Here is a 13,285-nt window from a genome sequence, read left to right as displayed (position 1 = left end):
GGGCGGTGGGGAGGCGGCAGGTAGACTAGTGGTTAGAGGGGAGGGGAGGCAGGTAGACTAGTGGTTAGAGGGGAGGGGCGGCAGGTAGACTAGTGGTTAGAGGGGAGGGGCGGCAGGTAGACTAGTGGTTAGAGGGGAGGGGCGGGGCGGCAGGTAGACTAGTGGTTAGAGGGGAGGGGCGGTGGGGAGGCGGCAGGTAGACTAGTGGTTAGAGGGGAGGGGAGGCAGGTAGACTAGTGGTTAGAGGGGAGGGGCGGTGGGGAGGCGGCAGGTAGACTAGTGGTTAGAGGGGAGGGGAGGCAGGTAGACTAGTGGTTAGAGGGGAGGGGCGGCAGGTAGACTAGTGGTTAGAGGGGAGGGGCGGCAGGTAGACTAGTGGTTAGAGGGGAGGGGCGGCAGGTAGACTAGTGGTTAGAGGGGAGGGGCGGCAGGTAGACTAGTGGTTAGAGGGGAGGGGCGGCAGCTAGACTAGTGGTTAGAGGGGAGGGGCGGCAGGTAGACTAGTGGTTAGAGGGGAGGGGAGGCAGGTAGACTAGTGGTTAGAGGGGAGGGGCGGCAGGTAGACTAGTGGTTAGAGGGGAGGGGCGGCAGGTAGACTACTGGTTAGAGGGGAGGGGCGGCAGGTAGACTAGTGGTTAGAGGGGAGGGGCGGCAGGTAGACTACTGGTTAGAGGGGAGGGGCGGCAGGTAGACTAGTGGTTAGAGGTGAGGGGCGGCAGGTAGACTAGTGGTTAGAGGGGAGGGGCGGCAGGTAGACTAGTGGTTAGAGGGGAGGGGCGGCAGGTAGACTAGTGGTTAGAGGGGAGGGGCGGCAGGTAGACTAGTGGTTAGAGGGGAGGGGCGGCAGGTAGACTAGTGGTTAGAGGGGAGGGGCGGCAGGTAGCCTAGTGGTTAGAGCGTTGGGCCAGTAACCAAAAGTATTATGGTCTGCTTCATAACAGGAGTTAGGTGTTCTACCATACAGACAGACTTGTTATTGTTACATGTTTTAATGAAGCTCCTAATGAAAAAGGTTATTCCCTGTATACATGCATAGTATTTTCACAATGTTGAGGCACACAGACAGGCTAAGCCGGCTAACACAATGTTGAGGTACAGACAGGCTAAACCGGCTAACACAATGTTGAGGTACACAGGCAGGCTCAGCGGGCTAACACAATGTTGAGGCACACAGACAGGCTCAGCGGGCTAACAATGTTGAGGTACACAGACAGGCTCAGCGGGCTAACAATGTTGAGGTACACAGACAGGCTCAGCAGGCTAACACAATGAGGTACACAGGCAGGCTCAGCGGGCTAACACAATGTTGAGGTACACAGACAGGCTCAGCGGGCTAACACAATGTTGAGGCAAGCTAGACTGACGTGATGGTTTGAACCTACTTGATTCATCCATCCAGTTGTCCATAATTAAATAAAAGGTGTACCTACCAGCCATGCTTCCCTGTATCTGGACCTTGATGGCCCCCTGGTTACTGATGATGGGCACGGCCTCGGAAGTGGTATCCACGTCTTTATACAGGTCTCCCCCTGACAACCCTGCGCCCCCTGACCCCCGATAGAGGTTGTTGATCAGGTTCTTCTCCTTCTGCCACTCCCTATTGGTCTGACGCGAGGAGTGGGAGGAGTCAGGTACATCAGGGATCAGCATCTCTGCCTCGTTAGACTCCTCCCCCGACGGCGGCGCCGCCGCCCGACCATCCCCGCTCCCGCCTTTGTTGTCCGCCCGCTCGCTGCTGCCGCAAGACTCGCACGACTGGAAGTCTCCGTCCGATTGGCTGCGGCTGTCGTCCTCAGGGCAGTCGTCCATGGCGATGGCGTGCGAGTGTTGGTCGTTGTCGGGGGGCTCGGCTAGTGGCTCCTTCAGCTCCTCGTGGAGCTGGTCCATCAGACAGCGCAGGAACTCCTGAGAGTCCTGATGGAAACATTATTATTCTAGGTTTATAGTATAATTATATTGTTCTCGTCCTAATGGAAACACAGGTTTATAGTATAATTATATGGATCTAGTCCTAATGGAAACACAGGTTTATAGTATAATTATATGGATCTAGTCCTAATGGAAACAGGTTTATAGTATAATTATATGGATCTAGTCCTAATGGAAACAGGTTTATAGTATAATTATATGGATCTAGTCCTAATGGAAACACAGGTTTATAGTATAATTATATGGATCTAGTCCTAATGGAAACACAGGTTTATAGTATAATTATATGGATCTAGTCCTAATGGAAACACAGGTTTATAGTATAATTATATGGATCTAGTCCTAATGGAAACAGGTTTATAGTATAATTATATGGATCTAGTCCTAATGGAAACAGGTTTATAGTATAATTATATTGTTCTCGTCCTAATGGAAACAGATATTAAAGCAACACAACTATTTTCTGAAGGCACTGTATCTTAGACATATAATATGGTTATATTCCTCAGAGCTGATCCATCAGACAGCACAAGAACCTCACAGTCCGAATGTAAACATATGCAAAATGTAAAGTGTTGGTCCCACGTTTCATGAGATGAAATAAAAGATCCCAGAAATGTTCCATATGCACAAAAATATTATTTCTCTCAAATGAACATTTTTAGGGCCTTCCTCTGACACCGCCTGGTATAGAGGTCCTGGATGGCAGAGAGTTCTTCCCCAGTGATGAACTGTGCCGTACGCACTACCCTCTGTAGCACCTTGCGGTTGGACGCCAAGCAGTTGCCATACCAGGTGGTGATGCAGCCAGTCAAGATGCTCTCGATGGTGCAGCTGTAGAACTGAGAGAATCTGAGGACCCATGCCAAATCTTTTCAGCTGTCTGAGGGGAAGAGGTGTTGTCATGCCCTCTTCACAACTGTTGGTGTGTTTGGACCATGATTGGTCCTTAGTGATGTGGACACCAAGGAATTGAAGCTCTCAACCCAATCCACTATAGCCCCTTCAATATGAATGAGGTCGTGTTCTGCCCTCTGTTTCCTGTAGTCCACAATCGGCTCCATTGTCTTGCTGACGTTGAGGGAGAGGTCATTGTCCTGGCACCACACTGCCAGGTCTCTGACCTCCTCCCTATAGGCCGTCTCATCGTTGTCGGTGAACAGGCCAACCCCTGTTGTGTCGTCAACAAACTTAATAACGGTGCTGGAGTCGTGCGCAGCCACGCCGTTGTCAGTGAACAGGGAGTATAGGAGGGGACGAAGCACACACCTTTGAGGTGCCCCCAGTGTTGAGGGTCAGCGTGGTGGAGCAGTTGTTGCCTACCGTCACCACACGGGGCGGCTCTTCAGGAAGTCCAGGATCCAGTTGTGAAGGTGGTGTTCAGTCCCAGGGTCCTTAGCTTAGTGATATACTTGGGGGGGGGATAACGATGAAGCTGTAACCAATGAAAAGCATTCTTAAGTAGGTGTTCCTATTGTCCAAGTGGGAAAGGGCGGTGTGGACTCATAGTTCCTTCATCGGTATTGCTAATTTCCAGCATGCCTTGTAGTGCAGAGAAGAACAGTGCAGCGTAACAACTGAATATTCCCTGAGGAACGTGCTTATAAAAAATGGTGGCTTGAGGAAAGAGACATGAAAGGACCTATTCTTCAACAGCAGTTTACTTTAACAGCCCAAGAGAAGACACCTGCCCGTTGGGAGTACGAACAGCCCTAGAGAAGACACCTGCCCGTTGGGAGTACGAACAGCCCTAGAGAAGACACCTGCCCGTTGGGAGTACGAACAGCCCTAGAGAAGACACCTACCTGTTGGGAGTATCCTCTGAACATGGGGTTAACAGCCTTGATCCCCTGGAACAGATTGGTAGGGATCACATAGGATGGCCTAAAGAGACAGAACAAGATTAGGACAGCCTACAACACACCACAGAACAGGGTTAGGACGGCCTACAACACCACAGAACAGGGTTAGGACGGCCTACAACACCACAGAACAGGGTTAGGACGGCCTACAACACCACAGAACAGGGTTAGGAAGGCCTACAACACCACAGAACAGGGTTAGGACGGCCTACAACACCACAGAACAGGGTTAGGACGGCCTACAACACCACAGAACAAGGTTAGGACGGCCTACAGAGACCAGAACAAGGTTAGGACGGCCTACATAGACCACTATTGGCTACCCGCTCATTGATGAGGCCTACAGAGACCACTATAGGCTACCCGCTCATTGATGAGGCCTACAGAGACCACTATAGGCTACCCGCTCATTGATGAGGCCTACAGAGACCACTATAGGCTACCCGCTCATTGATGAGGCCTACAGAGACCACTATAGGCTACCCGCTCATTGATGAGGCCTACAGAGACCACTATAGGCTACCCGCTCATTGATGAGGCCTACAGAGACCACTATAGGCTACCCGCTCATTGATGAGGCCTACAGAGACCACTATAGGCTACCCGCTCATTGATGAGGCCTACAGAGACCACTATAGGCTACCCGCTCATTGATGAGGCCTACAGAGACCACTATAGGCTACCCGCTCATTGATGAGGCCTACAGAGACCACTATAGGCTACCCGCTCATTGATGAGGCCTATAACCCAAACATACTCTTCTGAGCGGTCTGAATGGACAACACCCAGGTGAAGACGACTCAGAGGACAGATGTGTACCTGTTCTTGTGCCAGAGGTCTGACACCAGTTTCTGGTAGCTCTTACTCAGAGCAGGCTTCTTGTCTGTCCTCACCAGACCTCCACACTCCACAAAGAACTGGGTAAGAGGAGGACTGGAGAGAGAGAGAAGAACAGGGTTAGAGGAGGACTTGAGAGAGAGAGAAGAACAGGGTTAGAGGAGGACTGGAGAGAGAGAGAAGAACAGGGTTAGAGGAGGACTGGAGAGAGAAAGAAGAACTGGGTTAGAGGAGGACTGGAGAGAGAGAGAAGAACTGGGTTAGAGGAGGACTGTTGAGAGAGAGAAGAACTGGGTTAGAGGAAGTCTGGGAGAAAAGTCATACATCTTAATACACACAGAACAACACACTGCACAGGGGAGACAGGGTGGAGGTCTTGTGGAGGTCTCCAATTTTTTTTCTGAGGTCTTGGCTGATTTCTTTAGATTTTCCCATGATGTCAAGCAAAGAGGCACTGAGTTTGAAGGTAGGCCTTGAAATACATTCACAGGTACACATCCAATTGACTCAAATTATCCTATCAGAAGCTTTTAAAGCCATGAAATCCTTTTCTGGAATTTTCCAAGCTGTTTAAAGGCACAGTCAACTTAGTGTATGTAAACTTCTGACCCACTGGAATTGTGATACAGTGAATTATAAGTGAAATAATCTGTCTGTAAACAGTTGTTGGAAAAATGACAAAGTAGATGTCCTAACCGACTGGCCAAAACTATAATTTGTTAACAAGAAATTTGTGGAGTGGTTGAAAAACAAGTTTAAATGACTCCAACCTAAGTATGTAATCTTCCGACTTCAACTGTATGTATGTATGTATGTATGTATGTATGTATAATAAAAATGTATTCAATTATTTTTTCCCCCTCATCAATCTACACACAATACCCCATAATGACAAAGCAAACAGGTTTAAAAATAAATAAAACTGAAATATCACATTTTCATAAGTATTCAGACCCTTTACCCAGAACTTTGTTGAAGCACCTTCGGCAGCGATTACAGCCTTGAGTCTTCTTGGGTATGACACCAGAAAATTGGCAAACCTTTAGGATCAATGTCCTGTTGGAAGGTGAATCTTCGCCCCAGTCTGAGGTCCTGAGGGCTCTGGAGCAGGTTTTCATCAAGGATCTCCCTGTACTTTGCTCCGTTCATCATTCCCTTGATCCTGACTAGTCTCCCTGCCTCTGAAAAACATCCCCACAGCATGATGCTGCCACCACCATGCTTCACCGTAGGGATTGGGGCAAGGTTTTCTCCAGATGTGACACTTAGCATTCAGGCCAAAGAGTTCAATCTTGGTTTCATCAGACCAGAGAAGCTTGTTTCTCGTGGTCTGAGAGTCTTTATGTGCCTTTTGGCAAACTCCAAGCAGGCTGTCATGTGCCTTTTACTGAGGAGTGGCTTGCATCTGGATACTCTACCATAAAGGCCTGATTGGTGGAGGGCTGCAGAGATGGTTCTCCTTCTGGAAGGTTCTCGCATCTCCACAGAGGAACTCTGGAGCTCTGTCAGAGTGACCATCAGGTTCTTGGTCACTTCCCTGACCAAGGTCCTTCTCCCTCGATTGCTCAGTTTGGCCAGGCGGCCAGCTCTATGAAGAGTCTTGGTGGTTCCAAACTTCTTCCATTTAAGAGTGATGGAGGCCACTGTGTTCTTGGGGACCTTCAATGCTGCAGAAATGTTTTAGTACCTTTCCCCAGATCTGTGCCTCGACACAATCCTGTCTCGGAGCTCAACTGACAATTCCTTCGACCTCATGGCTTGGTTTTTTCCCTCCCGACATGCACTGTCAACTGTGGGACCTTATATAGACAATTTACCAAGGGCGGCCGGTAGCCTAGTGGTTAGAGCGTTGGACTAGTAACCGAGCTGACATGGTAAAAATCTGTCGTTCGGCCCTGAACAGGCAGTTAACCCACTGTTCCTAGACCAGTTAACCCACTGTTCCTAGACCAGTTAACCCACTGTTCCTAGACCAGTTAACCCACTGTTCCTAGACCAGTTAACCCACTGTTCCTAGACCAGTTAACCCACTGTTCCTAGACCAGTTAACCCACTGTTCCTAGACCAGTTAACCCACTGTTCCTAGACCAGTTAACCCACTGTTCCTAGACCAGTTAACCCACTGTTCCTAGACCAGTTAACCCACTGTTCCTAGACCAGTTAACCCACTGTTCCTAGACCAGTTAACCCACTGTTCCTAGACCAGTTAACCCACTGTTCCTAGGCTGTCATTGAAAATAAGAATTTCTTCTTACTGACTTGCCTAGTTAAATAAAGGTAAAATATATATTTTTTTTAAATACAATTTACCACCAACACAGGTGGACTCCAATCAGGCTCCAATCAATGGAAACAGGATGCACCCGAGCTCAATTTCAAGTCTCATTTCAAAAGGTTCTGAATACTTATGTAAATAAAAGGTATCCGTTTATTTTTAATTGACTTGGAATTTTTTTTTTTGCTTTGTCATTTTGGGTATTATTGGGCATGGAGATTGATGAGGGAAAACAAGTATTCAATCCATTTTAGAATTAGGCTGTAACACAACAACATCAGAGGGGGTCTGAATACTTTCTGAATGCACCGTCTATGTGGTAGACAGAGGGCGACCGAGGGGGGGAGGGTAGACAGAGGGCGACCGAGGGGGGGAGGGGAAACAGAGGGCGACCGAGGGGGGGAGGGGAAACAGAGGGCGACCGAGGGGGGGAGGGGAAACAGAGGGCGACCGAGGGGGGGAGGGGAAACAGAGGGCGACCGAGGGGGGGAGGGGAGACAGAGGGCGACCGAGGGGGGGGGGGTAGACAGAGGGCGACCGAGGGGGGGGGGGGTAGACAGAGGGCGACCGAGGGGGGGGGGGTAGACAGAGGGCGACCGAGGGGGGGTGGGTAGACAGAGGGCGACCGAGGGGGGGTGGGTAGACAGAGGGCGACCGAGGGGGGGTAGACAGAGGGCGACCGAGGGGGGGTAGACAGAGGGCGACCGAGGGGGGGTAGACAGAGGGCGACCGAGGGGGGGTAGACAGAGGGCGACCGAGGGGGGGTAGACAGAGGGCGACCGAGGGGGGGTAGACAGAGGGCGACCGAGGGGGGGTAGACAGAGGGCGACCGAGGGGGGGTAGACAGAGGGCGACCGAGGGGGGGGGGGTAGACAGAGGGCGACCGAGGGGGGGGGGGTAGACAGAGGGCGACCGAGGGGGGGGGGGTAGACAGAGGGCGACCGAGGGGGGGGGGGTAGACAGAGGGCGACCGAGGGGGGGGGGGGTAGACAGAGGGCGACCGAGGGGGGGGGGGGTAGACAGAGGGCGACCGAGGGGGGGGGGGTAGACAGAGGGCGACCGAGGGGGGGGGGGGTAGACAGAGGGCGACCGAGGGGGGGGGGTAGACAGAGGGCGACCGAGGGGGGGGGGGTAGACAGAGGGCGACCGAGGGGGGGGGGGTAGACAGAGGGCGACCGAGGGGGGTGGGTAGACAGAGGGCGACCGAGGGGGGGTGGGTAGACAGAGGGCGACCGAGGGGGGGTGGGTAGACAGAGGGCGACCGAGGGGGGGTAGACAGAGGGCGACCGAGGGGGGGTAGACAGAGGGCGACCGAGGGGGGGTAGACAGAGGGCGACCGAGGGGGGGGGGTAGACAGAGGGCGACCGAGGGGGGGGGGTAGACAGAGGGCGACCGAGGGGGGGGTAGACAGAGGGCGACCGAGGGGGGGGGGTAGACAGAGGGCGACCGAGGGGGGGGGGTAGACAGAGGGCGACCGAGGGGGGGGGGTAGACAGAGGGCGACCGAGGGGGGGGTAGACAGAGGGCGACCGAGGGGGGGTAGACAGAGGGCGACCGAGGGGGGGGTAGACAGAGGGCGACCGAGGGGGGGGTAGACAGAGGGCGACCGAGGGGGGGTAGACAGAGGGCGACCGAGGGGGGGTAGACAGAGGGCGACCGAGGGGGGGTAGACAGAGGGCGACCGAGGGGGGGTAGACAGAGGGCGACCGAGGGGGGGTAGACAGAGGGCGACCGAGGGGGGGTAGACAGAGGGCGACCGAGGGGGGGTAGACAGAGGGCGACCGAGGGGGGGTAGACAGAGGGCGACCGAGGGGGGGTAGACAGAGGGCGACCGAGGGGGGGTAGACAGAGGGCGACCGAGGGGGGGTAGACAGAGGGCGACCGAGGGGGGGTAGACAGAGGGCGACCGAGGGGGGGTAGACAGAGGGCGACCGAGGGGGGGTAGACAGAGGGCGACCGAGGGGGGGTAGACAGAGGGCGACCGAGGGGGGTAGACAGAGGGCGACCGAGGGGGGGTAGACAGAGGGCGACCGAGGGGGGGGTAGACAGAGGGCGACCGAGGGTGGGGGTAGACAGAGGGCGACCGAGGGGGGGGGTAGACAGAGGGCGACCGAGGGGGGGGGGGGTAGACAGAGGGCGACCGAGGGGGGGTAGACAGAGGGCGACCGAGGGGGGTAGACAGAGGGCGACCGAGGGGGGTAGACAGAGGGCGACCGAGGGGGGGGGGGTAGACAGAGGGCGACCGAGGGGGGGGGGGGTAGACAGAGGGCGACCGAGGGGGGGGGGGGTAGACAGAGGGCGACCGAGGGGGGGGTAGACAGAGGGCGACCGAGGGGGGGTAGACAGAGGGCGACCGAGGGGGGTAGACAGAGGGCGACCGAGGGGGGGGGGGGTAGACAGAGGGCGACCGAGGGGGGGGGGGGGTAGACAGAGGGCGACCGAGGGGGGGGGGGGGGTAGACAGAGGGCGACCGAGGGGGGGGGTAGACAGAGGGCGACCGAGGGGGGGGGTAGACAGAGGGCGACCGAGGGGGGGGGGTAGACAGAGGGCGACCGAGGGGGGGTAGACAGAGGGCGACCGAGGGGGGGGTAGACAGAGGGCGACCGAGGGTGGGTAGACAGAGGGCGACCGAGGGGGGGTAGACAGAGGGCGACCGAGGGGGGGGTAGACAGGGGGCGACCGAGGGGGGGTAGACAGAGGGCGACCGAGGGGGGGGGGGGTAGACAGAGGGCGACCGAGGGGGGGGGGTAGACAGAGGGCGACCGAGGGGGGGTGGGTAGACAGAGGGCGACCGAGGGGGGGTGGGTAGACAGAGGGCGACCGAGGGGGGGTGGGTAGACAGAGGGCGACCGAGGGGGGGGTAGACAGGGGGCGACCGAGGGGGGGGTAGACAGAGGGCGACCGAGGGGGGGGTAGACAGAGGGCGACCGAGGGGGGGTAGACAGAGGGCGACCGAGGGGGGGTAGACAGAGGGCGACCGAGGGGGGGTAGACAGAGGGCGACCGAGGGGGGGTAGACAGAGGGCGACCGAGGGGGGGTAGACAGAGGGCGACCGAGGGGGGGTAGACAGAGGGCGACCGAGGGGGGGTAGACAGAGGGCGACCGAGGTGGTGGTAGACAGAGGGCGACCGAGGGGGGGGGGGGGGGGGTAGACAGAGGGCGACCGAGGGGGGGTTGACAGAGGGCGACCGAGGATGGCATGGAGAACCAGGATAACACTAAAATATCAATTTAGTATGAAATTATAAAATCAAACAAAAGTTTAATTCCAAACTGTCGTTTTTTTTTTTATTATTATGACAAAATGATGCAGTTGCATAAATTATCATCTTGACTGTGTTTCTTTAATATACAGTCCACATTTTTTCCTCATGAGGTAATCCAATCTAGCCTAACCGAGCTATGATGAGTGGGCTCTCGAAAGGCTTCCGGTAGGCAGACACTGCTTCTCCAATAGAAATCCCCCGTCACACGATGTCATGGCGACGTTGGTAGAAACACATCAAGTCAAGCGGTTGTGTCGCGTCGAACTGCACATGTGCAGGCAATCAGATGAAACGCACTCCTTCGATATAACGCAGTTTTTTGACTAAAATGAAAACGTGTCGGTCACATTCACGAGGTTGGAGTACTAATGTTACACTACTTAAGACATTGGCTTGAATCTAGGTTGTGCCTTTATACTTGGAGAAAATCAACGTCTCATTGACTTCACAAACCGCGGCATAGTCCGTTCGGTCTGTTTCGCGCCTCTAGGTTTAGAAAAACTCTGTGGTTGGGTTGACTCTCTAAGGCAGGATGAAAACGACTACATTGACCATGATCCTTAGCAATTTTTTGGTGCCATTCAGCAATATGGCACGCTTCAAATTCAAAATAGTTCCCGGCTTCATGCCCCATCGGGAGTTTTCCATAGGAACACTTGGATGACATCAGCACTATCACTATCTACTGGTTTAATGTCTATGGGTCTCACCAGTTGGAGAGGGCCTGCAGGGCTGCATTCATATAGCAGGTGTTCCCGATGTTCTTCAGACCCGTCAGACCTACAGGAGATGGACACAAAGAGTTTGATCTCGCTAGAGAACAGCAGAGAGAGCATGGCTGATGCCAGCTTGAGCATTGAAGTTTGGTCCAGTCAGATGATGCGTACCTCTGGCGCGTAGCTCGTCCTCCTCCTCCGTTTCCATGCCCAGGTCTTCACAGCCATTAGTAGGGGGCAGTCTCAGAGAAGTGGGACTGCCCTGCGACCTGCTACACTCCTGGAACTGAATACAACCACATCCTCGTCTAGAACCATCCTCATCTAGAACCCTATCAGAACCATCCTCATCTAGAACCCTATCAGAACCATCCTCATCTAGACAACATTAAAAGTAACATGAGGAATTGACAACAGCAGAATGTCTCAATGCTTTGACAGCATTTCATAGTGAAAGAAAACATCCAATAACTGAATAATTATTTACTTTTCAACATGGTCTCAAAATATGTGAAATAAATAATCATCTATAGAGTGGATTGTACAATTTTCAAGTTGTAGCTTGATTTGGTTAGGGTTGTGGACGTTGGTTTAGGCCTTAGATATAGACAACTGTATTTATCCAGAGGAAACTTCCTTTGTGGTTTGAGATTGAGGTATCAATCCATATTTATCCCAGATGGTAACATTACCTGTGTGTTGTTGGTCTGAGGTGAAGCGAGGGTCTTGGTGCTGGGGACAGGGCAGTGAGGGCCCAGTTTACGCTCCACAAACACCTCTTTCCCACAGGCATAACACCACACCCTCAGAGTGGTCAGGTTCACTGTCAGGTTGTGCCCAGTCTCCTGTTATAGAGGGGTTATAAAGGGTTATAGGAGGTGTAATACAGGTTATATTTCTCTGTTATAAACAAATATAACTTATTATTGTTATGATTAACTCAGAGCTGTCCGGACAGACAGCTGTAGACGAGTCAGTCACTTGTTTCATTATTCATGTGTCTGCATTAGTGTTCAGTGTTGACAGCGATGAAACCACCCAGTCTGATCCTTTCCTGCTCTACTGTTTAGCAGAGCTTTAGTAGTGCATCAAGCCCAGCTCCCACAGGAACATGTGTAAATAATGGATGATCCAGGACAGCTAAGTGTTAGATAGATGGTCATGCACATGGGACAAGGTGCATCCATGGGGTTCACAGTGTACCACATGTCCTTTGAAATATATGTATATATATGAGAGAGACAGAGAGATCGAGAGAGAGAGAGAGAGAGAGAGAGATCGAGAGATCGAGAGAGAGAGAGATCGAGAGAGAGAGAGATCGAGAGATCGAGAGAGAGAGACAGAGAGAGATCGAGAGAGAGAGATCGAGAGATCGAGAGAGACAGAGAGAGATCGAGAGAGAGAGAGAGAGAGAGAGAGAGAGAGAGAGAGAGAGAGAGATCGAGAGATCGAGAGAGGGCAGGAAAGAGGGAAAGAGTTTCTATTTCACTTGCTTTGGCAATGTAAACTCATGTTTCCCATGCCAATAAAGCCCTTTGAATTGATAGATAGAGACAGACACAGAGAGAGAGAGAGAGAGAGAGACAGACACAGAGAAATGCATTTGTTTATTTACTTTCCCCTTTGTACTTCACTATTTGCACATTGTTACAACACTACGTATGTATGTATGTGTGTGTGTGTATGTATGCACGTATGTGTGTGTGTATGCGTGTATGTATGCATGCATGTATGCATGTATGTATGCATGTATGTATGCATGTATGCATGCATGTATGCATGCATGTATGCATGTATGCATGTACAGTGCCTTGCGAAAGTATTCGGCCCCCTTGAACTTTGTGACCTTTTGCCACATTTCAGGCTTCAAACATAAAGATTTAAAACTGTATTTTTTTGTGAAGAATCAACAACAAGTGGGACACAATCATGAAGTGGAACGACATTTATTGGATATTTCAAACTTTTTTAACAAATCAAAAACTGAAAGATTGGGCGTGCAAAATTATTCAGCCCCTTTACTTTCAGTGCAGCAAACTCTCTCCAGAAGTTCAGTGAGGATCTCTGAATGATCCAATGTTGACCTAAATGACTAATGATGATAAATACAATCCACCTGTGTGTAATCAAGTCTCCGTATAAATGCACCTGCACTGTGATAGTCTCAGAGGTCCGTTAAAAGCGCAGAGAGCATCATGAAGAACAAGGAACACACCAGGCAAGTCCGAGATACTGTTGTGAAGAAGTTTAAAGCCGGATTTGGATACAAAAAGATTTCCCAAGCTTTAAACATCCCAAGGAGCACTGTGCAAGCGATAATATTGAAATGGAAGGAGTATCAGACCACTGCAAATCTACCAAGACCTGGCCGTCCCTCTAAACTTTCAGCTCATACAAGGAG

At 52.5% G+C, this 13,285-nt stretch overlaps 1 protein-coding gene across 3 annotated transcripts in view; it reads right to left on the bottom strand.

The window, feature by feature from the left end:
- The window catches only part of usp33 (ubiquitin specific peptidase 33), a 74,717-nt gene that overhangs the window by 44,330 nt on the left and 17,102 nt on the right, over positions 1-13,285 (bottom strand). For all 3 annotated transcript variants that reach the window (XM_036986719.1, XM_036986718.1, XM_036986717.1), the window contains exons 5-10: positions 11,577-11,729; positions 11,056-11,170; positions 10,879-10,948; positions 4,611-4,724; positions 3,735-3,813; positions 1,431-1,914 (exon numbers count right to left, since the gene is read on the bottom strand). In XM_036986719.1, coding sequence (XP_036842614.1) covers positions 1,431-1,914; positions 3,735-3,813; positions 4,611-4,724; positions 10,879-10,948; positions 11,056-11,170; positions 11,577-11,729 — 1,015 coding nt within the window. The remainder of the gene's footprint in view (positions 1-1,430; positions 1,915-3,734; positions 3,814-4,610; positions 4,725-10,878; positions 10,949-11,055; positions 11,171-11,576; positions 11,730-13,285) is intronic.

Source organism: Oncorhynchus mykiss, chromosome 8 (genome assembly GCF_013265735.2).
Source record: "Oncorhynchus mykiss isolate Arlee chromosome 8, USDA_OmykA_1.1, whole genome shotgun sequence".
Lineage (NCBI taxonomy): Eukaryota > Metazoa > Chordata > Actinopteri > Salmoniformes > Salmonidae > Oncorhynchus > Oncorhynchus mykiss.
Note: the sequence above shows the minus strand (reverse complement) of the source record. Positions and strands in the feature narration are given on the sequence as shown.